Below are 24,489 nucleotides of genomic sequence, written 5' to 3'. Positions count from 1 at the left end.
TAAAAAAAACAAGCAAACATAGCTTCATATACAAAACTTCTTACATAATATCTTATAATATAATATATATATATATATATATATATATATCATACAACTCCTATCCCTCTTGCAAAAATCGTAATAATAAAGACGAGGGAAGAAAATAAACTAGTTAATACAACATATAAAACTAAACAGAGTTTAACTCTTCGTAATGCTTCTTCATCCGGTTCCTGAAAAGGTAAAGCTGTAGGGGGTGAGAACCTAACCACACGGTCTCACCACGGAGTTTCAAAGTTGTCATAAGAAGATATTTCAATAAGAAAACTGCTTTCAAATTCAGTGATTATCATTGCCTTATGAATCCTTTTAAAATCCAATAGCTAATCGTTCAAAACCTTTTCAAAGAAACAATGTTCAATATTTCAAAAATCCAAGGTCTTTCTTTTTACATAAGCGTATCTCAATTAGAAACCAACCACACAATCATTAATTCAGCACCAAAGTCCATTCTCAAATGTAACACACCAGGACAAACACAGGCAAGACAGACAAGTAAAACACAAGTAGGAAGCAATTACAGCAAATAGTTCAAGTAGCAGTTAGGAACAGTTTAGCAATTAAGCAAGCCAAAACAAGTTCAAAACAAGCAAAGCATACAAATGCATATGATGCATGCCTGTCCTATGGCTGATGAGGCTCATCTGTCGATTATCCAGCCAACCCGACAAGTCTGAATTGTACTTAGACGGTCCCCCGACGTGCATCCCCAAGAGTCTATGTATAGCTTTTTCTCAAATAATCAATACTACTCAATGGGGGTAACATTCCCGAGAATTTATATAGTGCTCGGTCACACACTTACATCGTAGGGTCAACAGAGTATCGAGTTTTCAACCTGGTACACGTAGTGGCAAGCCACGGCACTTAATTCAGGGAACCTCGTATCTCAGATATTTCAAATTTATAAGCCATATAAATAATTCAAAGATCATATCTCAACATTCTCAAAATCATAATCATTCATCAATCCAAATCTCATTCCCAACTTCATTCAAAAACTATATTTCAAGGAAAATCCTCATCAACCCTCATCATCCTTCTTTCCATCCCATTCATTAACAATCCTAATTCAAAACATAATTCTTTCTTTGATAAATAAACCAATCTTGAAACATAGAACGTTTAAAAACAAATCTTTTTAATTAATTACTTCAAATGAAGTTTCCAGTTTTATAAAATTTCGGCAGCATTTCCTTTAAAACTCAGACACTGCCACCTTTTTCAGGTCCCATCCAAACATTTCTCAAATCCTTTCTCAATCATTTCCAAATCTCAATCACTTTCCATAATTCAACCAATACCAGTATCAAAGTATTTTTAAATCAGACCAATTCCAATAATAAAACTCTTTTTAAAGTCAAACCAGCTCAAGTATTAAATTATTTATAAAATCTGACCGACTCAAAATCAAACCGGTTTAACCTCAAACCAAGAAAAACCACTTTTCATAATAATCAAGTAAATAACTTTCCAAATCCATTTCTTATCAACAACCATACTTCACTCAAGCAATCAAGCACCCAATAATCCAGTCCAACAATCCATCACATCCACAGGACAAATATAATCACAGAAATATATCTTTTTGCGTCAATATCTATTTATCACAACTTTGTACTATAAAATAGATTTTAAAAAAAACCCCTACCTCGACTAGCTGAATTCACATAGGTTAAACACGGTAACTTCCTTCTCTTTTTGTTAATTTCAGCAGCGGCAGCAACTCTAACAGCTCGTTAGTACCATTAATACTATTACCTATGATGATTCCATCAGCAAACAGGGGAGGCAGAGCAGCAGTGTTAAACAGAAATATAGGTTTTCCTTATTCAGAATAGAAAAGACTAAGAAACAAAATGGAAGCAGAGTAAGGATTGAGGAGTTACATATTCGGAAATAGCAGAATTGGGATTGAAACTGGAAAAGGGCAGTACTGATCCGAAGACAAGAATAGAGGAGGCTGTGGTGGATCCTTCTGATGGCGGCTTGGACGGCGGCAGAGAGACTCACGGTGACCGTATAACCAACAGACACAGGCTTAAAAGGCGGTTTCCGGCGCCAGCAACGGCGGCGAGGAGCTCCGGCAACGCAGCAACCGCGCGGGCAGAACGACGGCGAGCCCAACAACGCGGCGGCGACGTCAGCTCCACGATGGTTTCCTTCGCGCGCGTTCCCCTATTCGCGACTCAAACGGCGGCGGATCTGAAGATGATAACTCGCGGTGGTTGCATGGCGTTCAAGCTCCAGCGATGGCGTGGATGGACCCTCGACGGCGACGCTCATGGACGACGGCGAGCCAGGCTTCACGGACAGCGCGGTTCGCTCTCTCCCCTTCGTCGGCGGCGTGGTGGTGGTGCGCGACGGTGGCGTATGCGGATAGCTCCTCCTGCTCCGCGACACACTCTCCTCGTTCCTCCCTCATCAGTGACGACGGTAGCGTGACGAGCGGCGGTGACTCGCCGGCGCACTCTCCCCCCTTACCCTCTCCTGATTCGCACCCTCTCCTCTCTTTTCTTACTCTCAATTAATTTTTGCTACTGCAAAGTATTGGTTTTCTGTTTGATTTTGGAAGGGTGAAGGGTGTGTGGCGGCTGAAAGGGAATGGGAAAGTTAGGGTTAGAATTTTAGGAAATATTTAACAAATTAGGGTTTATTTTGGAACAAAAGTGAAATTAGGGATTTTTGGGCAAATTGGAATTTTGTTAAATTTTAATAAAATTAAGAGATATTATATTAAATTAAATATAAAATATCCATCTTTAAAATACCTTTTAATTATAAATTTATAAATTAGTTTTGACTAAATACTAATTAAATAAGAATTGGAGACAAATAAATTAATTCTCCTTCATTTATAAAATAAGGTTAAAAATATAAATATTTAAAATTAAGGCATATAAATTATTCATTATTTTTTTTAATTATAAGAATTCTAAATAAAAAATAAGAGCTCACTCAACTTTTATATAAAAATCTCTGAAATACAGTCTTAAATAAATATAATGCATCGTAAATAATTAGTTAATAACTTTTTAAAAAATTTAGAGGTCTTACAAATGACGTCAGAGTTTATTGATGTGATATGTTAAGTCACATCACAACACATGCCTAATAGTCTTAATTGATTACATGGTTAATTTATGAAAATAGATCAAATCAATCCCAAATTGAAGGATTCCAATGCCTCATATTTTCTCCTTAATTAGATTTTAATTTGATATAATTTTATAAATTTATTATGTTAATAGTCAATTAGGACTCCTAAATATGTATTGTAGTATCACTTAACGGACCACATTAGTAAATTTTGATACCATCAATAAAAAAATGACAAATAACTAACATGACTAATTTAAAATCTTTGAAAAAGCGAACTTAATGAAAAAAATATTTTAAGAACCAATTTAAAAAACAAATAATCTTTTTTATGGATTAATTCAACCATTTATTCAGTATTCCTCATATATTAATTCTAAATGTAAAAATGACAAATATATTAAACCAAACAAATTTTTTCTGTAATAATAGTTATTGTGACGAATCAAAAGAAAAACATTTTAAAAACTTTCTATCAATATTTAACTATTTTAGAGCATTTTTAATGGAGTGTTTTTAGATTATCATTTTTAAGAAATGGATTGATTTAAAATTGAAATTTGTATTGGAGTTGATTTATGAAATAAAATCGGTATCACCTTTGAGATACGGTATCACTTTGATAGAGAACTAATAAAAGTTTGCAACTCGTATAATTATGTTGATGAAATAATTTTAAATAGGTTTAATTACTCTGTTGGTCCATATAGTTTCGCTAAATTTTTAATTAGATCCTTATATTTTTTTTCCTTTTAATTGAGTTCTTGCACTAAAATTTTTTTTTAATTAGGTCCCTACACTTTTTTTTCTTTTATTTAGGTCCCTATATCAATTCTTTTTTTTAGTTGGGTCCCTATAAAATTAAGTCAATTACTACTAAGAAGGACTTAATTGAAAAAAAAATAGTGCAGGAATTCAATTAAAAAGAAAAAATATAGGGACCTAATTTAAATTTTACGAAATTATAAAGATCAACAGAGTAATTAAACCTTTTAAATAATATAAAATTTTAATTGAACTAATATTAAATATTAAAATAGCAAATTTCATTTTTAATTTTAAATTGCTATTTATGACATATAATTCTACAAATATTTTTATAAATAAAAAATAAAATAAAATAAAATTAGAACTAGCATTAAAGAGGATGGAGATACACTTAAGAGACAAATTGGTAATCATCATTTATTAAATTATTTTTTTAACTACGAACCTTTTATCCTCTTGCTCTTTAACAATAGTAAAACTGTCTTGAAGAACAATAAAGAGGTTATCATTGATGTCCTAATTGGTGTTGGTTGTGCTGCCAATTTCTGCTGGTAGAGAGAGGATGGTAACAAGCAATTTGTCAAACTGTGCAATCAATGAACAACAATGTTATACATTTCCCTTATTTTATCTCTATAGACCATAGACAATTTTAAAAAAACTACTATTAAAATTGCCAAAATAGCATGCTTGTTAAATAATGGAATATAGAGCTGCATTTCATTTGTGTGTTAATACGTATGCACATATCTAGGTCCAAGAAACAGATATTGACTTCTTTTGCAGAGTGCAGTGGTAGTAATTAGTAGCTTCTTGCATGTATTTACATACATACATGAACAGATCTCTATAAACAGACAACACAGAGACACAGAAGAAGAACATATAATTTGTCCATATTTATACAAGGTTGTAATAAGATCCTCTTACTCACACTCATCCATCTTCCGCTTCTTTCTTCTAGGTTCTCCCTCTTGAAAACCCCTCGTGAAAGCGAAAAAATAAAACCAACCCCTCAACTACCTTAACCACCCCCAAATTTCCATATTCTGTTTCCCCTCTTTTTCTTCTTCCCTCGCTCATTCATTCACCTCTTAACCCTTCACACTTCTCTGCTAAAATCAAAATGCAAAGCCATTCATTCTTCAATCTCTTACCTCAAACACCAAAATCCAAACTTTGAACAACCAAATCCAACCCTTTCCTCCAAAACAACAAATCAAGCAATACCCATTTCAGATATCCTCTAAAAATCAAACCTTTTTCACCTTTCAAGATCACAACCTCCCGCTACAACAAAACAAGAAGAGGAGAAAGAAAAAAGCAACGAACTTCTTCACAATTCTAGACCTTCAATGTGGTTACCATGGCAAAAATCATCAGCACTTCAAATTCACGACACATCATCCCAACAACCCCATTCTCATTTCTCATGTTCCTCCTTCAAAGACATTCAAACCCTCTTTCTTGAAGAACCCCCCACCACTACCGCCACCATCACAAAACCCAAACACTCCACAACCATTTTCCACCGAGTCACACTCGCCAACTCGCTCCTCCGAGCCTGGTCAACTCACCTGCTCAACCAGCCCTCAAAACTCACCAACTCCCCCTCCCAAACCTATGCCTCACGCGCCGGAGAACCAGACTCACGCGCCGCAAAATCAGATGTACGCGCCGTCGAAATGGACTCACGCGCCAAGGAAACGGTCTCTTCGGTAATCGTTCCGCGAGCAGAGCAGCGCGTGGTAGTGTACTTCACCAGCCTGCGCGTGGTGCGGTCCACCTTCGAGGACTGCAAAACGGTGCGTTCCATCCTTCGCGGGTTCAAGGTAGCACTAGACGAGCGTGACGTGTCAATGGACTCGGGTTTTCTCCGGGAGCTACGTCGGGTAACGGGTCGGACAAATGGGCTGACCCTGCCACGTGTCTTCGTGAACGGTAGGTACGTGGGTGGGGCCGAAGAAGTGAGGTGGCTTCACGAAAGTGGAGAACTTAAGAAGCTTCTGGAAGGGTTGCCCGCATCGGATTCTTTGAGGCAGTGCCACGTGTGTGGGGACCACAGATTCGTGCTTTGCGGGGAGTGTTCCGGTGCGCGTAAGGTGTACGAGGAGAAAGGTGGATTCAAGACGTGTACGGCTTGCAATGAGAGTGGCTTGATCAGGTGCTTCTCTTGTTCTTGCTGATCCACCTGCACCCGCACCACCAATAATCACCCATCACTCTCTCATTTCATGATGAATTTTTTTTTCATTTTTTTGTTAAGAGATATATACATTTGATATTTTCATCAATCAATGAGTGAGTGGGACTGTGGGACTGCTATAATAATTAAAATAATAACAACAAAAATGAAAAAGGACAATGAAAAGAGTAGTTGGGAAAAAGTGTCAATGACTCAAATATGCCAAGAGAAAACCAAAATAACACTAATTTTTCTTTTTTTTTTTTGGTTAATTTTAGGATTTTTTTTTGGATTACTTAGTTTTGTAGTTGTATGGGCTTGTAAGAAATTGTTGATTGAAGGACATAACATGACTTTTCTGCTTGTGGCTATGTATTTTTTATTTGAAAATCCATGTTACCCATATTAATAACAAGCATGCTCTATTAATAATATTTTATTTATTGTTATTTAATTATAGATTAAATTAATATCAATACGCTGGATTGCTCCACCAAACTGATTGAATTTTTCATCTGAATCATAAACCATTGTCAACAATGGTGATTACACCATTATTTTAAACAGGTGATATCTTTTTATCTTCTAATACTGTCACAATTTTTCAACACGGTGCTGGCGAAATTGCATAACATGATACACCAATCTATTACATTAACTCTTAGAAACTCAACATTATTTAATATATCTCAAGTTTTTAGTATTATTATATTTTAGTCTTAACTTACTAAAATTGATACTAATTAAACTGGATTTTGTCTTACTTTAACACTTAACTGAAAATATCTAGCACTAATTTGATTTTCGACAAAAAAAAAAAAAAAGTTGAAGAATGACTTGATTCTAGGGTGAAATTTCAGAGATTGAATTGGAATTTAATTTATTTTAATATTTAGTGCAATAATAGATTATGGTTTTTCATTCGAGACTCGCAAAGGCAAAAAAGGCATGGCCTATATTTTATCATTTATCAAGCAGCACTCTCATCACCAAGAACAAGATCATGTTGTATAAAAGCAACGAATTATTTGACCCAAATGTGGAAATGTGACAAATATAAGCAACCATATCATACTCGCATCTCTATAATATTGTATGAAATCAAATATAGTTATAATAATAGGGTAAGGAAATAGAAACATGTGACTATGTGAATCCTTTTATAAAGGCTATAATAATTCTTTAACCTATATAGTTGATAATTGATTTCGTGTGGTTAATTTTCACTTGTTCCAACACCAATTATTGGTCATAGAAATTCATTTTTAGACCCAAACTATGTTGGTGATGGGCATTGATTGCTTCCTTAAGGTACCAGATTTAGATGTTGTTTTATTTGGATTTTTTTATTTATGATAAGTATGGTGCAGTGGACCTAAATGTTATGCATGGATGCTCACTAAAAGACTCAAGGATTTTTCCTCTCCCAATATAAAAAAAATCGAAATTTTACATAAAATAAAAAAATAAATTAAGTGAATAAAATATAAAATTATAACAAGATTTAAATTGTAAAATCGTCATTTGATACAAATTTTATAAAATTGATTGGCTAATTTAAAATTATAATATTAAAAAATTTTAAGAGTTAAATTGAAATTCTAATTAATATATTCTCGAAAAAAGGACTTTGAGTCTTTCAAACGAAATTAAGATAAGCTTAATTTGTGTTTTTATTTTTTAATTTTTAAAAATTTATAAAGGGAAAAAAGTGAAAATAATGGATAAAAAAATATTTCATTAATGAAGTACTTGAAGGGAGTAACAATAACCTAATACATTTGCTCAACTAAAACACAAATTCTTTCATGGATAACAAAAAAATAATAAACTCAGATCCCCAGACTAATTATTTTCTTCATTTAATTAAAAAAACAAAACAAATGAGTAACGTAACATAAGAACACCATCAGCATCACACTCTTGTGAATCCTTTATTCCAATTAGGCATAGATAGAAGATAGAAGATTGAATTAATGGCCATTAGTGGCACCATTGGTGGTGGCAGCACCGTTCTGAGGTTCAACCTTGTTTGGTTCCACAATGTCAGAACTAACCAATTTGGTGTTAGCAGAATTGTGAATTCCCCATGCTGCCCTTCCTGAAGGGTCCATGTTGTTTGACCATTCTGGGAACCAACTTAGTGCCTTTGGTGTGCAACATGCAACTGTTGGTTCCCATGGAATTGTCAACCTAGCCGGTTGCTGCAAATACAAATTCAAAATTAGTATCACATATAAGAATTAGTAAAATAATAATTACTATAAAACATAAATGTTTAACTAAAAGTGAGAAATGCAAATCTTAATCTCAGTTATTAGTTAATTATCATAGAAATTTATAAAGATTTCAAATATTAGTATGAAAAATAATAAAATAATATAATGCTAACAATAGTATATATAAAATAATTGACAAAAAAAAAAACAACGGATAAAATTTTTTCAAAATAAAAATATTGGTAAAATGATAATTATCATTGAATTTATAATTTTTATCGTGAGTAAATTTCACTATTTTGTTTAAGGTAATTAGACATTTATCTTTTCATTTTACCAAACTGTTAGAGGAACTTGATATATATATGAATTTAAGCTTTAATTCATTATTGTTGAATTGTCTAAATCACCTTAGGGAAGATCTTCTCAAAAATCATCCTGTATAAGTAAGCTTCTTTTGTTGGAGGAGTGTGAAGTGGGTAGGTTCTTGCAGCATTAAGCATCATAGTGTCGGTAACCTGTGATATTAAGTTGAAAAATCAATAAAATATTATTGAAGGTAGAGAAAACATAACTAATCTGAATTAGCATAATTAAGATAGATTAAGATTTACATGACTAGCAGCATGTGCCTTGAGTGCATCAATCCAATTGTACCCAACTCCATCACTCATTTGCTCCTTTTGCCTCCACAGTATATGCTGTATATAAGATTAATCATGCCAAAAAAAATGTTATTTTTCAAATGTCAATAATTTATCCTTTATTTTATACACAAAACACTTAGGATATGTTTAATTAAAATACCTGTGGAAGATAGGGACGTTCTTTGTCATCAAAGGCGTTCCTAAGAATCCATTTCTCAATTCGTCTTTTTTGTCCAGACTGATGAAAATGTTCAAATAATAAAAATTTTGAAGTAGTTATAATAATCTATTAATACTAACTAATTAATAAATTAACCACACAACAAAGTAATTAGAAAATATATATTAATTACCAGCTTGTTATCAGGATCAATACCCATGACAACACTAACAAACTCCTTATCCAAGTATGGGAATCTAGCTTCAAGTCCCCAAGCTGATGTTGCTTTGTTTGCTCTTAGACAATCATATTGGTGTAGCGCTTTAATCTGCACATGATATGGTATCAGTCTTTTTACTCCGAATCCCGTTTGAAGGATCCGGTGAAAAATATTATTTAAATATAGTTATTATCGTATTTTGTGTCGACATATCAAGCGGATGATAAGAATATATAATACCTTGCGACAACTTTCTTGGTGGAGTTCTTCCTTGTTTGGTGCCTTATGGAAGTACAAGTAGCCTCCAAAGATCTCATCAGAGCCTTCTCCAGAGAGAACCATCTTGATTCCATGTGATTTAATCTTACGAGATATGAGATATGTTGGTATGCTTGATCTAACTGTTGTTAATTCATATGATTCAATGTGGTAGATCACATCTTCAATAGCATCGATTCCATCCTGAACAGGACAAATAATTAAATTCACCATGGCACATAATTAATTGAAGCACTATAATCGATCATAATTTAGAATGTAAAGTGAAAAAAACAAAAAAAGAATGTACTTGAGGAGTGAAGTGAAATTCATGATGAACTGTTCCTAAGTAATCAGCAACTTCTCTTCCAGCCTTCAAATCAGGTGAGCCCTGCTCAAGAACATAAACAAATGGTAAGTTAGTTAAAGTTACCATATTCTCCAAATGCTGCTATTTGTATAAAAATGTCTTTCTATAAAAATAATAGTTAAAATATTGAGACATATTATAGTAAGTAGTTTAGTTAAATATGTTAAATTATCTAATAATTCTCAATTATTAATTATTTTTGTATAAAGACATTTTTATCATAATCGACGTTGTTCGACTGGATTAATTGAAAATAAACCAGCAAATTGGTCAACTTCAAGGTGAAAACAAATTTTAAATTGGTTAGAAATTTGTGAACTAATTGAACCGATCTAATTCTTTAGTAGTTAATCAATTTAAACTAAAAAAACAAAATATTTTTTTAAGAAGTATATATTAAATATATTATTTTATTTAATCATACTATGTGTATACTAAAAATTAGTTACGAATATAAAATACATATTAAAAATAAATTAAGTAATACATACATAAATATATAATAGTAGATTTTATGGTTAGGTTTTTATGTGTATATAATATTTTTATATTTTATTATATCTGATTTAATCTTGATTAAATTTCGATTTAAGTTTTAAACCTTTAAATCTTTAGTTCCACCTGTCTAACCTTGATCTTCATAGTAATGACCTTGCTAAAGGATTGAAATTTTGCTAATAATAATAATAAAAGTGATGAGGTACATACCTCAAGGCCAATGCAAAAGGAATGAATGGTAGTTCCCAATTGTTTGCCAGCTTTAGTTTCAGCCAAGTAGCGAGAAGTGATGGAAGCAACCAACGATGAGTCTAAGCCTCCCGAGAGTAACACACCAAAGGGCACATCCGTCATTAACCTCTTTACAACTGCCTTCTCCAAAGCATTTCTCAAAACCATGGGATCATAAGGTGTTGTTGGAATCATCTCAGAGAACCAAACAGGATTGTACCATCTCCTAAATCCTCTCTCTCTGCTTGAGTACAAAGTACCAGGTTGAAACCTTTCAAAATGTTCGCAATCTTCATGCATCGTTTTGTACTCAGATGAAACCCACACTGACGCTGTAACACAATCAAAAGATAAAATTAGGTAAGATCGATAAAAGGTAAAATCTTCAGGTGTCGATTTCACGCGAAGTTGATAACCGAGAATTGTTAGATGATTTGATTGATTTAACTAAATTTTTATCTAACGGTCCTCAACTATCAACTTCACGTGAAGTCGACTGTACTTGAATTTTTACCTAATTTAAAATAGATTATTTGTGTAATAATTTGAATAATTTTGTCAGACTAAATTTTTGATAAATATCAAATTAGTTTAAATATTTTATGATTAAATATAATAATTTATCGATAAAAAAGAAATTTTGGAACTAAAATTAATAAAGGAATTTGTGGTAAAATTACCGTCTTCTCCCCAGCCAATGTAAAGGGAAGTGATCCCAATTGCATCACGCGCCACTAAGAAGTGGTTATCACGAGTGTCGTACAGCACAAAAGAAAATATGCCATCCAACATGTCCACAAAGTTCTCCCCATACTCCTCGTACTGATAATAATGACAAGTATTTCAACAATTTCGTCTTTGATTTAATTCTAAATATTGAAGAATATTATTATTAAAAATAATTAATTTTATTACCAGGTGTGCAATGACTTCACAATCACTGTTGGTGCTGAAGGTGTGATTTGGCAACTTCTTCCTTAGCTCTTCATGATTGTATATTTCTCCATTTGCCTGTGTATATATGTTCATAAAATCTATTACTTTTTGCTATCATAATTATTTTTTATTCATATTAGTAATAATTAGTAGTAAAACTTCAAACAAACCTCTATATTCAAAGGAATATAAGATTGAAAAAAAATTGATGGAGAACTATAATATTTACCCCAATAATGATAACAACGTAGTTTCCTCACAAATGCCCTAAGAATGTGTTTGTTTTTGATATTGTGTCTAAAATTAGACGACTGAGTATTGTATTTAATGACTAAAAACTGGAATTAAAATTATAATTTTGAAACACGAAATTTTAGTCTTTTTAGTTTTTTTAAAATGTAGAGACATATGAAATTAAAATTTTTAAAGATGGAGATTAAAATTTTAATAATATTTTTTTAAAAAATAGTTATTTAATTTTTTAAATTTTATTTTTTTTAGTCTCTATATTTGTCTTAAACCAAATATGATACTAAGACATAATTCAATCTAGTATATTTTATATCAAATATAATATAAAAATTTAATTTAGTCTCTATCTCTACCTTTATCTCTCAATCTCTATTTTTCAATTTCAATTTTTTTTCAAACGCAATCTAAAAATGTATTAGTTAAAAATACCACAAAAAATTCTTTAAAAATTAAAAATATTTTTTATATTTTCGAACATTAACAACTTAAAAAAGTTTATTATTATTATCTTCTCAAGTATTCTTGGAATATTTTTTTAGTTAAATCCAAAAGATAATCGATGTATATTGTAAAGAAAAAATTATTTTAAAGTATTTTTTATGTTTTTTATAGTATTTTTTAGTGTGACAATTATAGACTAATCTATTATGAATCTGAAGTTCATTTAAAGATTTATTGTTGACTAATAAATTACTACATACAAAAGACAAGATTTAAACTCCTAATATTTATTTAAAAATATATTATTTTTCAAGTTAAAAAAAAACAAATATGTTGTTGTTGTATGTGAATTAATTAGTAATGGTGGCAGAATAGTAGGGCCTACCACAACAGCAATAGTTTTGTCTTCATTAAAGAGAGGCTGATCCCCAGAGGTTAGATCCACAATTGCTAATCTTTGATGAGCCAAATAATTACCCTTGTGTTGGAATATCCCAATCCAATCAGGACCACGGTGCTTCAACCTATATAAAAACATTAGGATAATCAATTTCCCAAAATGGAAAAAATTAATTACAGTACCAAAATGGTAAAGTAAACATGTAGCAGCAATTATTGATCAATCCTCACTTCCAAAGTAGATATGCTATTACATAATTTGTTTAAAATATTATTATATCCATAGATTCGCCTTGGTTAGCTTCAAAGTCAATATAGTGAGCATATATTGCAACGAATCTTTGACTAATCTAAACTACAATAAAAATAAACAAATTAAGGTCTTTCCGGTATTTCCTTAAAACACAGAAATGAACATAATACCATGTTTGAAAAAAATAAATAAATAAACATAATACTAGTAGTATTGTGAAATATATAATGGATTTATATCTTTTACATATATAATATATGTACTTTTGGATATCTCACATTATTATTGTAGTATATATCTTACACAAAGTCATATAACTACTACTTTTGTAACCAAAACATAAATAAAAGAAAAATATAAATATAAATCGATTCAACTACCCAAAAATACAACCATACTACGTATATACTAAAATCGGTCACTAAAATTAATTACTAATATAAAATACATATTAAAATATATATATATTAGTGACTAATTTTAGTAGCTGATTTTGATATTCAAATAGTATTTTTGTCAAAAATAATAATGCCACTCCTACCAATTGCTGTTGATAGTTTAGAACAATGTATCAAGCATGGAGGGAAAACGGGAAGATGACATATATATATATAGTTTTAACTTCTGATTCAACAATAAATGGTTGATCTAACAAATGAATTAGGGAACACATCAATAATAATATGAGAAATTAGAAGGGTAATGATTATTTTGCCTTTGAGCAAGGTGGATTATGCGACTCCTTTTGGCAGAGGAGTCATCAGAGCACCAAAGGCAAGCAAGTATGCCACACATTATTGTTGCTAATAAGAGAAATAATTAAGTAGTAGTAGTAGTGATAATATAAGATAGATGTTCTCTCTTATTTCCTTTGAAAAAGGAAAACAAGAGAGAGAGAGATAGGAAGATGTATGTGTATGTTATTTGCAAAATGTGCGGAGGGATATGATGCATTTATAGGACAAAGAAGAGACGATTTGAGAGTGAAAGAGAGCAAGTAGAGCCAGAGGACCTCATCACCTCATCAATCATTGAATAATGAATAGAGAGAGCGTTGTTATATTATGTATGTGTGTCTCATCTTCTGCCACTTAACCTCATCACCCTTCCCAATAATGTTAACGTTGCTTTCAGTCATTTCTAAATATTTTCTGAAATTGTTATTAGGGGTAGTAATAAATAAGACAGGGAAGGATAGAGTTTGGAGTCAATCTTAATTTTATTTGCGAGTTGAAATTTTTATATAAACTCAATCATATCCTATTTAAGGATTGAGAATATCTCAACTCTAACCTACCTGTTCTTAACCTGCGAATATCTAACCTTATTCGCGAGTTACAAAAAAGATACAACATTATTATATAACTTGATGATAATTTAAGATAGAACTGACTTTTATGTAAAAAAAGATATTAAATTATCAATTAATGATCTTTTTTTAGTGGCTAAAGATTTTTTGCATTTACTGAGAGATTTTTACTTCAACATCCACTTGAAATATATTTTTTTATAATATATACATATATAAGGTGTAGGTTGGTAGAATAAGATTGAGATTCAACTCGCATCCTACCTGACCCGCACCCTACTCTACCGGCTGTAGATCAGGTTGACAATCCTACCCAATCAGATAAGGTCGGATTGGATACCCGCGGGTAGGGTGCATGTTACCACCCCTAATTGTTATGGCAAATTTTTTCTATACGAAAAAAATAAGTAAAGTTTTTGTTGAAAATGAGATTATTTTATGTAATTTCAAGTGGATGGATTTTATAGGTGGAGAATCAACAGATAGGATATATGTTGGACATGTATTATTATCTTGACAACACATAAGATGCGTGTTGGACATATGTCAATATTTTGACCAGCATGCAGAATATTGTTAGACACTTTTTTTGTCCATCCACAATACTAAAACATATTTCAAATATTAATATCCAACTAAAATATCATCTTTACCTATATTAAAGATAATTTCTGGCTTGTTATTATTTAAAAAAAAAAATAAACTGAATTTTATAGTTATTTATACAAATTAATTAATTAAAACTTTAAAGTTGTATTAGAATATATATTATTTAAGAAATTGACTAAGACAACATCTATAAAATTTTCGATACCTCTTTTGAGAAATATTTTAGGGTTGAGTTATTGTACTCATCACTCTAATAAAGGTTGTGAATTTGTCGAAATCAAACATCAATAAAATATGAACAAATTAGTGTATGTAAAAGCTATAAAAAGTTAAAAACCTTGTTGCATAAATTAATTATAGAATTTACTCGAATGGACTAATTAAATCAACTAATGTCACTGTATGTAGTTGCACTTTTGCCTGCCGGTGCCACTTGTGAATTATTTTTGTCACATTTATACATTTAAATATTAAAAAAATGGAATGCAGGAAGCGAGGTGGCAACAGTATAATCAGAAGAGATAATGATAAATATGGGCGAATAGATCTGATTTGTCATATCTTTCAGCAATACACACATGACACATTCATTGATGTAATTATTAATTAACGTCGTGATAGGTCAATTATAATTATGATGACAATAAATTTGAGAACTAATAATAAAGATACGAAAGGATAATAGGTGAATGTTATAATGTCTTTACTATTGTGTTTAAGTAATTAAAAAAATAATATTTAATAAATTTTAAATAATTTATTTTTTATTTTAAATATTTAATTTTTTATTTTAAAAAGTAAGTTAGACAATTTAGATAGTACAATAAAAATATTATAAAATTTTATCAAGATAATATTAAAATAAATATTATATTTAGGGATGGCAACGAGTCCTATAAAAATGGGGACATGCTCTCCATTTTCTGTCTTGTCTTTTAAAAATACTCCTCATCTTCGTCCTGTATCCGGGTAATGGAGAGTTGGAGACCCCATACTCATCGAATATTTAGATACTTGCAGGTCTCATGAATTTTGAAAAAAAAATTATAATACAAACGTCAAAGTCAGATTCCCATCAATTTAAAAAACACATCTATCAAATTCGATTCTTTCTAATTAATAATCTTTTTAACAATTTTATTCAGATCTACTTCAAATCAAAGGATATACAATTAGAACAATTTTCATCAATGAGAATAATTTTCATCAAATCCACATACTTAATTTGTCCAACAAAAAACTTAGAACAATAACTATTAGTGTTTAAAATTGATTTACATGCAATGCACTGATGGAGGCTGCGGACGGCAACTGATGAGAAGGAGACGTCTACAATAGCGAATAAGAGCCAGCATAAAGGTGTAGTTGGCGTCCGAGCAAACAGGAGGCGACAATGATAAAGACGACGACGATGACACCTAACGATCAATGGTGCTAGAGGTGATGATGAGTCTTCTAAAGGCGGCAAACTACAGAGGCCGACGAATCTAATAGAGCTAGCGACAAGTGAAGGCGGCAACGAATATGCTGGAGCCAATGACGAGGGAAGCGGCGACGAATCTGATGGAGCTAGCAATGACCCTGCTCAGTGACAGTTCGCGACTATGACGGTGTCAAGGCTAAGAGGGAATGAGTGTGTGAGAGACTGGGTATTTGAAGGTGAGGGGAGGGAAGGAGGCAGAGAGAGATAGGGGAAAAAATTAGGATTTCTCATAATATATAAGGGATATTTTCATTATTTTACACAAATGGGTATCATACGGATACCCGTAGGGCGAGGATCTCCTCCCCCGCCCTTGGTCCGTTTAATTAACGGGTTCCCTTCCCCCACTCCTGCGGGTAGAAAAACCCCATATCCATCCCTCTATGGATAAATTCTTACAGATATCCACCCAACTAGAAAAAATTGTCATCCCTAATTATATTATTAGTCTATTAATTATATAATATCAAACCGCCACAAATAATTTTATTTTATTTAGCGATGGTTATATAAACAGTGGTTAGAAATTGCCTTAAATTCTAATTTTCGTGTTTTAAAAGACGACAATTCTCAAACCATTAGTAATTTATTTTGCGGTGATTTTAAACTACCATAATTCGATACCTTTTTTATAGTGAAATAACTTCGTTTGCAATAGAACATTTTTAATTTAAGTAATTTTGAGAAAAGTAGAATTATTTTTTCCTATTTTATTTATTTATTTATTTAATTTAATTTTAAGTGGAGGCAAGAAAATCTTCAAATTGAATTTAATATGCATGGATATGGTTCTATTAATTTGTTATGCCACACAATAATTTTTTTTCCCATACATTTGGTGTGCTTTAATTTGTTATCCGATATTATTTTGTTGAGTGTCTCTGATGAGAATAAGATGAAAATTGAACATTTGTTGTTCTTCATGATGCTATATAGCGATGGTTATGGCCGCTCGTGTTTATATACATACATAAACTACTACTGAGATATAAATCTTAAAAGGTATAATATAACATATAAAGTTCTCTAATAAATTTTATTCATTATAATATGCTTTTACTAAATTTTATATAAAGTATATATGTTAAATGCATAATATACATGCATTTTAATGAAAAAAAGTGAAGAAAATAATAAAAGTCAGAAGAGATTAAAAAAATAAGGAAAAGAAAAAAAAAGAAAAAATAATAATAATTAAGATATGTCTACTAAATTTTTTACTAAAGTTTTAAAATCTAAGAAGATGTCAAATAAATAAAAAAATATCTTGATCTCTATTTATAAAAATAAAAGAAAATATCCAAATTTATGATAATACTAAAGGATCAAGCTCGAATCAATAACAAAATTGACTCAAAAACCTTAGGTTTCACGGAATCAATTTAATTTATGTTGGATATATTTATTATGGAGGCTATATACTTAGTAAGAAGAATGATAGAGAAATATCATAACAATAAAGTGATCTATACGTAGTGTTTGTTAACTTCGTATAAAGTTATATATGATAGGATACCAAGAAAATTTTGTGGAAAGTTTTGAAAAGAAAAGAAGTAAAGATTATATATATTTGCTGCAATTAAAGACATGTATGATGATATTACAACTAGCATAAAGATCTAATATGGTAAAATAGTTTTTTTTATTGATATAGAATTACACAATACTCATCTTTAAATCAACACTTTTTCACATTAGTTAGAGATGCTTACCAACTATATTCAATAACCCGTATCATGGTAGATACTCTCTGTCAATGATATTGTGTTTACAAAAATAATATTTGTAAATCAAAATGAGCTATTAAAATTAGTCATTAGTATATTTGTGTATAAATATATGTGTAGTTTAATTTATTTTTAGTGTGTATTTTATATTTAATATGTATTCTATATTGATAATTGATTTTAATGTATACTTAATATAAATATTGTGTTTATAAGAAAATCGCTAAAATATTTAAATGAGAATGTAAAATTCCATCCAAGAGAGGATCAAGTTTTCATTAGACTCTTCTGTGTGAGTCCAAGAATGAAGGAGAAATCAAGTTAGAGAAAAGGAAGGGAATTGTGTAATTCTCTAGTCAATGCAAAAAGTTGCTTACAGAAGAATTTCAGAAAAAAAAAAAAAAATATATATATATATATATATATATATATATACACACACACACACATGTGCAGTAAGCTAACTACAACTAACTATAATTCCGAACTAATTTGACAGGTGGCATTAATAATTACTTCACAACTTCAGCATTTGTGTTCCATGTAAGCTATAGCCTCCCTCAAATTAGGACTATAAATGTCTTAGAGTCCTAGTTTGGAAATGTTGGTTGCAAAAGGGCCAGGTACTAAAGTTTTGGCGAGGAAGTTAGCTAATTAGTTTGAGGAGAATACTGGCGTTAGGTGGGTGAGGCTAGAGAGGTGTTGATTGTGTGCAGTGTGACAATCTATTTCTATATGTTTGGTTCTCTCATGAAAGATGAAATTTATTGTAATGTGAATAGTAGATCTGTTGTCACAGAACAATATAATAGATTCTCCAATTGGCATTCCTAAGTCCTGCATGATGTATGATAACCATTGAGCTTGGCAAGTTGCAAGAGCTAACACGTGATATTCTGCTTCTGAGGATGATCTGGCAACAATGTTTTGTTTCTTGCTTTTCCAACTGATTAAAGATCTCCAAGATAAAAACAATGGCCAATGATGGATATTTGAGAGTCAGCACAGGTTGCCCAATCCGCATATGAAAAACCTGTGATTTTAAGATCATTGTCTACTACAAAGAAAAGAGCAACTGATGGACATCCCTTCAAATATCTCAATACTTTCTAAGCTGCTTGCATATGAACATCAGTGGGACAACTGATGAATTGGCTAAGCCTCCCCAAAGCATACGCTATGTCTGGGCTGATTTTGGTTGAGTAGAGCAGCCTTCCAACTAATTGCCTATATTGGATTTTATCTTCTACTGATGTACCACTTTTGCAAGACAATTTAGAGGCTGAGGTGTAGTCCATGGGTGTGTTGGCTATCTTGCACTCTAAAAATCTGTAATCCTTGAGAATGTCAAGTGTATATTTGCACTAGTACAAGTAAATTCCGTTTGAGGATCTTGCCACTTCCATACCTAGAAAGTACTTGAGGTCACCCAGGTCTGTAATCTTGAATTCTAGACGAGCAATCTTTTAATGGATTCAATCTCACTAATATCATTGCCGGTTAAGACTAAATCATCGACATAGACCATGATGATGGTGACACCTTGAGCTGTGACTTTGGTGTACAAAGAGTGATCTGATTCTGATTTGTTAAAGTCAACTGAGTTCATAGTTTCTGTTAATTTTTAGATTCCATTGTCTGCTCGCTTGCTGTAATCCATAGAAAGACCTTTTCAATTTGCAGACTGAATTCGAACCAACATTTGGATGTTGTAGACCTGGTGGCAGCTTCATATAGACTTCTTCATTGTTGATATGGCAGAAAAATTGTGTTTACATCCAACTGCTTGATATGCCATTGCTTAGCCGCTGCTAAAGCCAATATTACTTTCAGTGTTGTCATGCAAACCACCGGATTATTCAATGAAATCCACTCCTTCAATCTGAGTGAAGCCTTTGGACACTAACCTAGCCTTGTAGCGTTCAATTGCCCCATCAAGGTTGAATTTGATACAGAACACCCACATGTAGCCTATGGCTCTCTTGCCATGAGCAAGTTTTATGACTTGCCAAGTTTGATTACTTCTTTCCAACGCCTCCAGTTCACTTTGGATTGCTTCTCTCCAGCAAGGGTGAACAACAACTTCCTCATAGTCACTAGGAACAATGTTGATAGTGACGACCAAAGAAAAAGCTTTGTATTTTGGACTAAGTGCATCATAAGAAATGTGCTGTGAGATCGGGTACCTACCAGGAGCATTAGAAGTGGAAACAGTTTTATTTATTTTACATTGGTAGTCCTTTAAGTAGGTTGGCATTATTTCAACCCTAGAAGATTTTCTAAGTGCAATCTGGTAATTATTATAATTATCTAGTGTGAGTGATGCATGTAATGGATGAGTATTGATGCTGTTATCTAGTATGTATGCATGAGTGTGTGATTCTTGACTATTCTGATCAGTGTGGGCAGTGTGTTCGGATGTGTGAGTGTTTATGTCAAAGTTTTTATGAGAAGACATTTGTGGAGTGTGTTGAGAAATTTTGGGTGTTTCATGTGTCAAATATGGGAAGTTACTGCCCACAAAATGTGAGTCGTATGCAAATGGATCAAAATGATGCAATTGAGTAGTATGCTTCTATGCATTATTATGTGTATTGTGTATATCAGTTTCTTGTGTGGAATATGAAAAATGATTTTCATAAAAGATCACATTTTTGGATGTGAAAATATTTTTAGACTTAAAATCTATGAGTAAAACCTTTGGTTCTTTCTTTAAAGCCCAAGACGGCACATTTTCTAGTCCTTGGGTCCAATTTGGTCCTACCATTTGTAAGTATTGAAGCATATGGCAGGCATCTGAAAACTTTTAAATTTGATAAGTCTGAAATCTTATTAAAAAGAATTTCAAAGGGAGAAGTATTGTTGAGAAATTGATTAGGTTGTATGTTGATTAAATGCACAGTAAGTGTTGTAGTAGAGTTCCAAAAACATTTTGGCATGGATGCATGAAAAAAGCAATGCTTTAGCTACCCCAAAATGTATTGATGTTTTCTCTCCATTATTCTATTTTGTTGTGAAATTTCAACACATGAGGTGTGGTGTATAATGCCTTGTGATGCATAAAAAATTTTTAGAGAAAATTCAGAGTCATTATCACTTCTTATGCATTTTACAACCTTTTTAAATTGAGTTTGAACCAATTTTATGAAATTCCTAAGAAGTTCAGCAGTTTTAGATTTTGTTTTCATGCAAAAGATTCATGTATATCTAAATTTATCATCCACTATTGTTACCATGTATTGAAGGAGTTGAAATAGGTCCCGATATGTCGACATGCGATACATCAAAACAATTGAAGGATTCAGTAACACTGTAAGAAAAAGGCAATCGTTTTTGCTTTGCCAAGTGGCACGAATTACATGAATTTATTTGCTCGTTACAATCAATGACAGAATGTGTTTTATGCATTATTTCTAATCTATGTTGAGGGATGTGTCCTAATCTAAAATGCCAAAGTGCATGCACTGTAGTGTGTGAATGAGCGCAATTTGCAGGTGCTTTATTTGTTGTTATAGTTGCTACAACAATCAAATGTGAGTGATGTGAATTATGCATGAAATGGTTGTTTGTGTGTGTTGCATGATTGAAAAGTTGACTATCCATTGTATAGAGTCCATCAGCACATTTAGCTACTCCAATCCTCTTCAAAGTAGTTCGGTTCTAGATCTCACAGATTTTGTTATCAATGAGCATTTGGCACTTTAATCCATTTGTCAGTTTTGAAACCTAAATTAATTTGAGGTCAAATTCTGGAATGAATAGCACATTTAAAAGATATAATTGGTTAGAAAACCTAATGGTACCAATAATGTTACTGATGGTATGGTTACCATTTGGCATTCTAACAATTAAATTAAATGTGACATGGTCAGTGGCCCTTATGTCAATGACCCAGAAGTGTGATTTGGTAGTAACAAAGGATGAAATATTGCTACTATATTTTAAAATGATAGTTTTACCTTGACTCATTAGAGAATTGACTGAAGGAAATTGAACCTGAGGTGTGACTTGGTGTTGCTGCTGAGCTTCCTATCCTTTGTGAATTTTGATGATAGTTTTGGAGTGGAGTGAGATCAAGGCTTGACGAGTCATTAGTTTTCATCTGACAATTAACTAGACTGCATTGACTGAGATCATACTTTTCTTCTCAGCAGGTGCCTCAGTAGCCATATAATTGATGCTGCTAAATTGCCTTTGACTCAAATGAGGTGGCAAATGATGCTTCTTATAGCATGTGTCAATTATGTGTCTTGGTTTATTACAAAAAGTGCACTGTATCTTATTACCTCTTCCTCTTCCATTTACATGAGATCTTCCTCTTCCTCTGCCTCACCCTCTATTTCTATCATCATTGAAAGTTGGTGCTACCTTATTGAAGAGGATTTTGGTTTCTTAAGATTCATTGAATTGCCGCTGCTGCTATGTGAGCATGGAGAAGGCAGTATCAATGTCAGGCAGAGGATTCATGAGCATCAATTGTGATCTAACACCAGAATGTTAATCACTGAGTCCCCTAAGAAATTTGGTTGTGTGGTCTTCGCGTCTATACTCCCTCATAACCTTTAATCCACACAAATAGATTAAATCAAAAGATTCACAAATGGGTCTGAAATTGTCCAAATCCTCCCAAATCAACTTTAACTTTGTGTAGTAAGCTGTTATATTGGCATCCCCTTGCTTCAATTGAAAGAGTTTCTCTTGTAATTTAGTTACGCTGAACTTGTCACCTTGATAGTACATGTGTCTTAAATCTTTCCAAAGATCTGAGGTATTGTTATTTCATATAACACTTCCTGAAATATCTGAGCTTAAAGACAGGTTTATCCATGACACTATGTATATGTTGCACCTCTCCCAGGCTTTGAATAAGGGATCATTCTCATTTGATTTTGTTATTGAACCATCAATAAACTTTAATTTGTTCTTTAATTTCAAGGCTAATAACATGACTCTACTCCATGAGCTGTAATTACATGCATTCAACGTAACTAGAATTAAAGGATTACCAGGACTTTCACCAGAATGCAAAAAATAAGGACTAGCTGGATCTTGCAAGTTACATCGGATTGGTCGTGTTCTTGGCCACATGAACTTGAATTGTTGAAATCTGACTTAGGAAGTATGCAATTGATTAAGGATCCATTGAATTGAAATTTGTAAAGTGCTGATTTTGATTTGCCTCCATCATTGATCAAGATTTGGAGAAACGAAAATGTTGAATTGAAAGAAAATTTCAAAAATAGCCCCAAGGAAAAGAACGAAAGTTGAGAAAGAAAGAAAATTAACTAGGTCGATGAATCTGTGAAGATGTTAGATTCAGATCTTCCACTCTTGGTCTCACTAATCAGAGCAATAACCTCTCTCTACACTCACCGCACCATGTAAAATTTTATGTAAGAGATGATCAAACTCTCATTAGACTGCTGTGTAAGTCCAAGAGTGAAGGAGAAATCAAGTTATAAAAGAGGAAGGGAAGTTGAAAACGGAAGAGCTGTGTTTACAAGAGATGAACAGTTGAGAAAGAAGAGAGAAGAAATGAGAATAGGCATTAGGCAATTCTCTAATCGATGCAAAAAGTTGTTTAGAGAAGAGTTTTCAAAAGATATATATATATATATATATATATATATATATATATATATATATATATATATATATATATATATATATATTTACAAATGTAGTAAGTTAACTACAACTAACTATAATTCCTAACTAAGTTGCCAACTGACACTAATAAATACTTCATAACTTCAGTATTTGTGTTCCATGTTAAGTTACAGAGAGACTAGATTTGTATAATTTTGAAAGTTCATGCATTGTTCCTAAATCACACACACTAAGATAGATCATATATATAGAGTGTAAGTTCAGTATCTAAAGAGAAAATTTGATAAAACACCATATTCTAATTAAAGTGATTTAAATATTTTGATTGTATTATTCAAGAAAATAGAGAGACAGAGAATGACGTAATCATAGAATCTAAGTGGGTTCGTTAAAATGATGGAGTACTATAAGTATAAGATAAAAAATACTTTGAAAATATAAAGATATATTTTATCGCACTCTATTAAATTATTTATGTTCTTTGGAATAGAGTGTTGGATGATAAAGATGAATATGAACACAAATTTAGTATGACTGATATAAAAATGTTTAAATAGATGAGTGATTGTACACAAATAGAAAGAATAAGAAATGAGAATCATAGAAAAAAATATTAATAAAAAAAGAGATAAAACGAGGGGTAGCCACTGATTAAAAATAAAAAAAAGTTAAAAGACTTCCACGAAATAATTAAATGTTAATAATCTTATTAATAATCCTATTATATTTGTAATTAAATGCTAAAAAGATTTACATAATTTTTTATTTAAATG

General features: G+C 31.7%; 2 protein-coding genes and 1 long non-coding RNA gene across 3 annotated transcripts; 1 reads left to right on the top strand and 2 right to left on the bottom strand.

The window, feature by feature from the left end:
- On the bottom strand, positions 1 to 2,677 carry LOC140184530 (uncharacterized). The gene is made up of 3 exons (XR_011881556.1): positions 1,932 to 2,677; positions 1,694 to 1,803; positions 1 to 215 (listed from the first exon to the last, which is right to left on the bottom strand). It is a non-coding gene; the product is annotated as an uncharacterized lncRNA (long non-coding RNA).
- A 1,948-nt stretch (positions 2,678 to 4,625) lies between these two features.
- On the top strand, positions 4,626 to 6,528 carry LOC112792663 (uncharacterized protein At5g39865). Its single transcript, XM_025835986.3, has one exon. The coding sequence runs from the start codon at positions 5,265 to 5,267 to the stop codon at positions 6,093 to 6,095; it is 831 nt and encodes a 276-aa protein (XP_025691771.1). The 5' UTR covers positions 4,626 to 5,264; the 3' UTR covers positions 6,096 to 6,528.
- A 1,284-nt stretch (positions 6,529 to 7,812) lies between these two features.
- Positions 7,813 to 14,015, bottom strand: LOC112792655 (asparagine synthetase [glutamine-hydrolyzing] 2). Its single transcript, XM_025835975.3, has 12 exons — positions 13,694 to 14,015; positions 12,712 to 12,850; positions 11,613 to 11,708; positions 11,378 to 11,519; positions 10,677 to 11,029; positions 9,909 to 9,989; positions 9,581 to 9,802; positions 9,314 to 9,448; positions 9,121 to 9,198; positions 8,928 to 9,014; positions 8,724 to 8,831; positions 7,813 to 8,298 (listed from the first exon to the last, which is right to left on the bottom strand). The coding sequence occupies exons 1-12, from the start codon at positions 13,771 to 13,773 to the stop codon at positions 8,068 to 8,070; spliced, it is 1,752 nt and encodes a 583-aa protein (XP_025691760.1). The 5' UTR covers positions 13,774 to 14,015; the 3' UTR covers positions 7,813 to 8,067.
- Positions 14,016 to 24,489: the final 10,474 nt, after the last annotated feature.

This window comes from Arachis hypogaea, chromosome 1 (assembly GCF_003086295.3).
Source record: "Arachis hypogaea cultivar Tifrunner chromosome 1, arahy.Tifrunner.gnm2.J5K5, whole genome shotgun sequence".
Taxonomy (NCBI): Eukaryota; Viridiplantae; Streptophyta; class Magnoliopsida; order Fabales; family Fabaceae; genus Arachis; species Arachis hypogaea.
Note: the sequence above shows the minus strand (reverse complement) of the source record. Positions and strands in the feature narration are given on the sequence as shown.

Coding starts and splice junctions, on each gene's coding strand:
- LOC112792663 (XM_025835986.3), top strand. CDS start 5,265: ATGTGGTTACCATGGCAAAAATCATCAGCACTTCAAATTCACGACACA.
- LOC112792655 (XM_025835975.3), bottom strand. CDS start 13,773: ATGTGTGGCATACTTGCTTGCCTTTGGTGCTCTGATGACTCCTCTGCC. Junction 9,990..10,676: donor CCTTTTGCATTGGCCTTGAG/GTATGTACCTCA, acceptor GTTCTTGAGCAG/GGCTCACCTGATTTGAAGGC. Junction 9,199..9,313: donor TTGATCCTGATAACAAGCTG/GTAATTAATATA, acceptor CATTTTCATCAG/TCTGGACAAAAAAGACGAAT.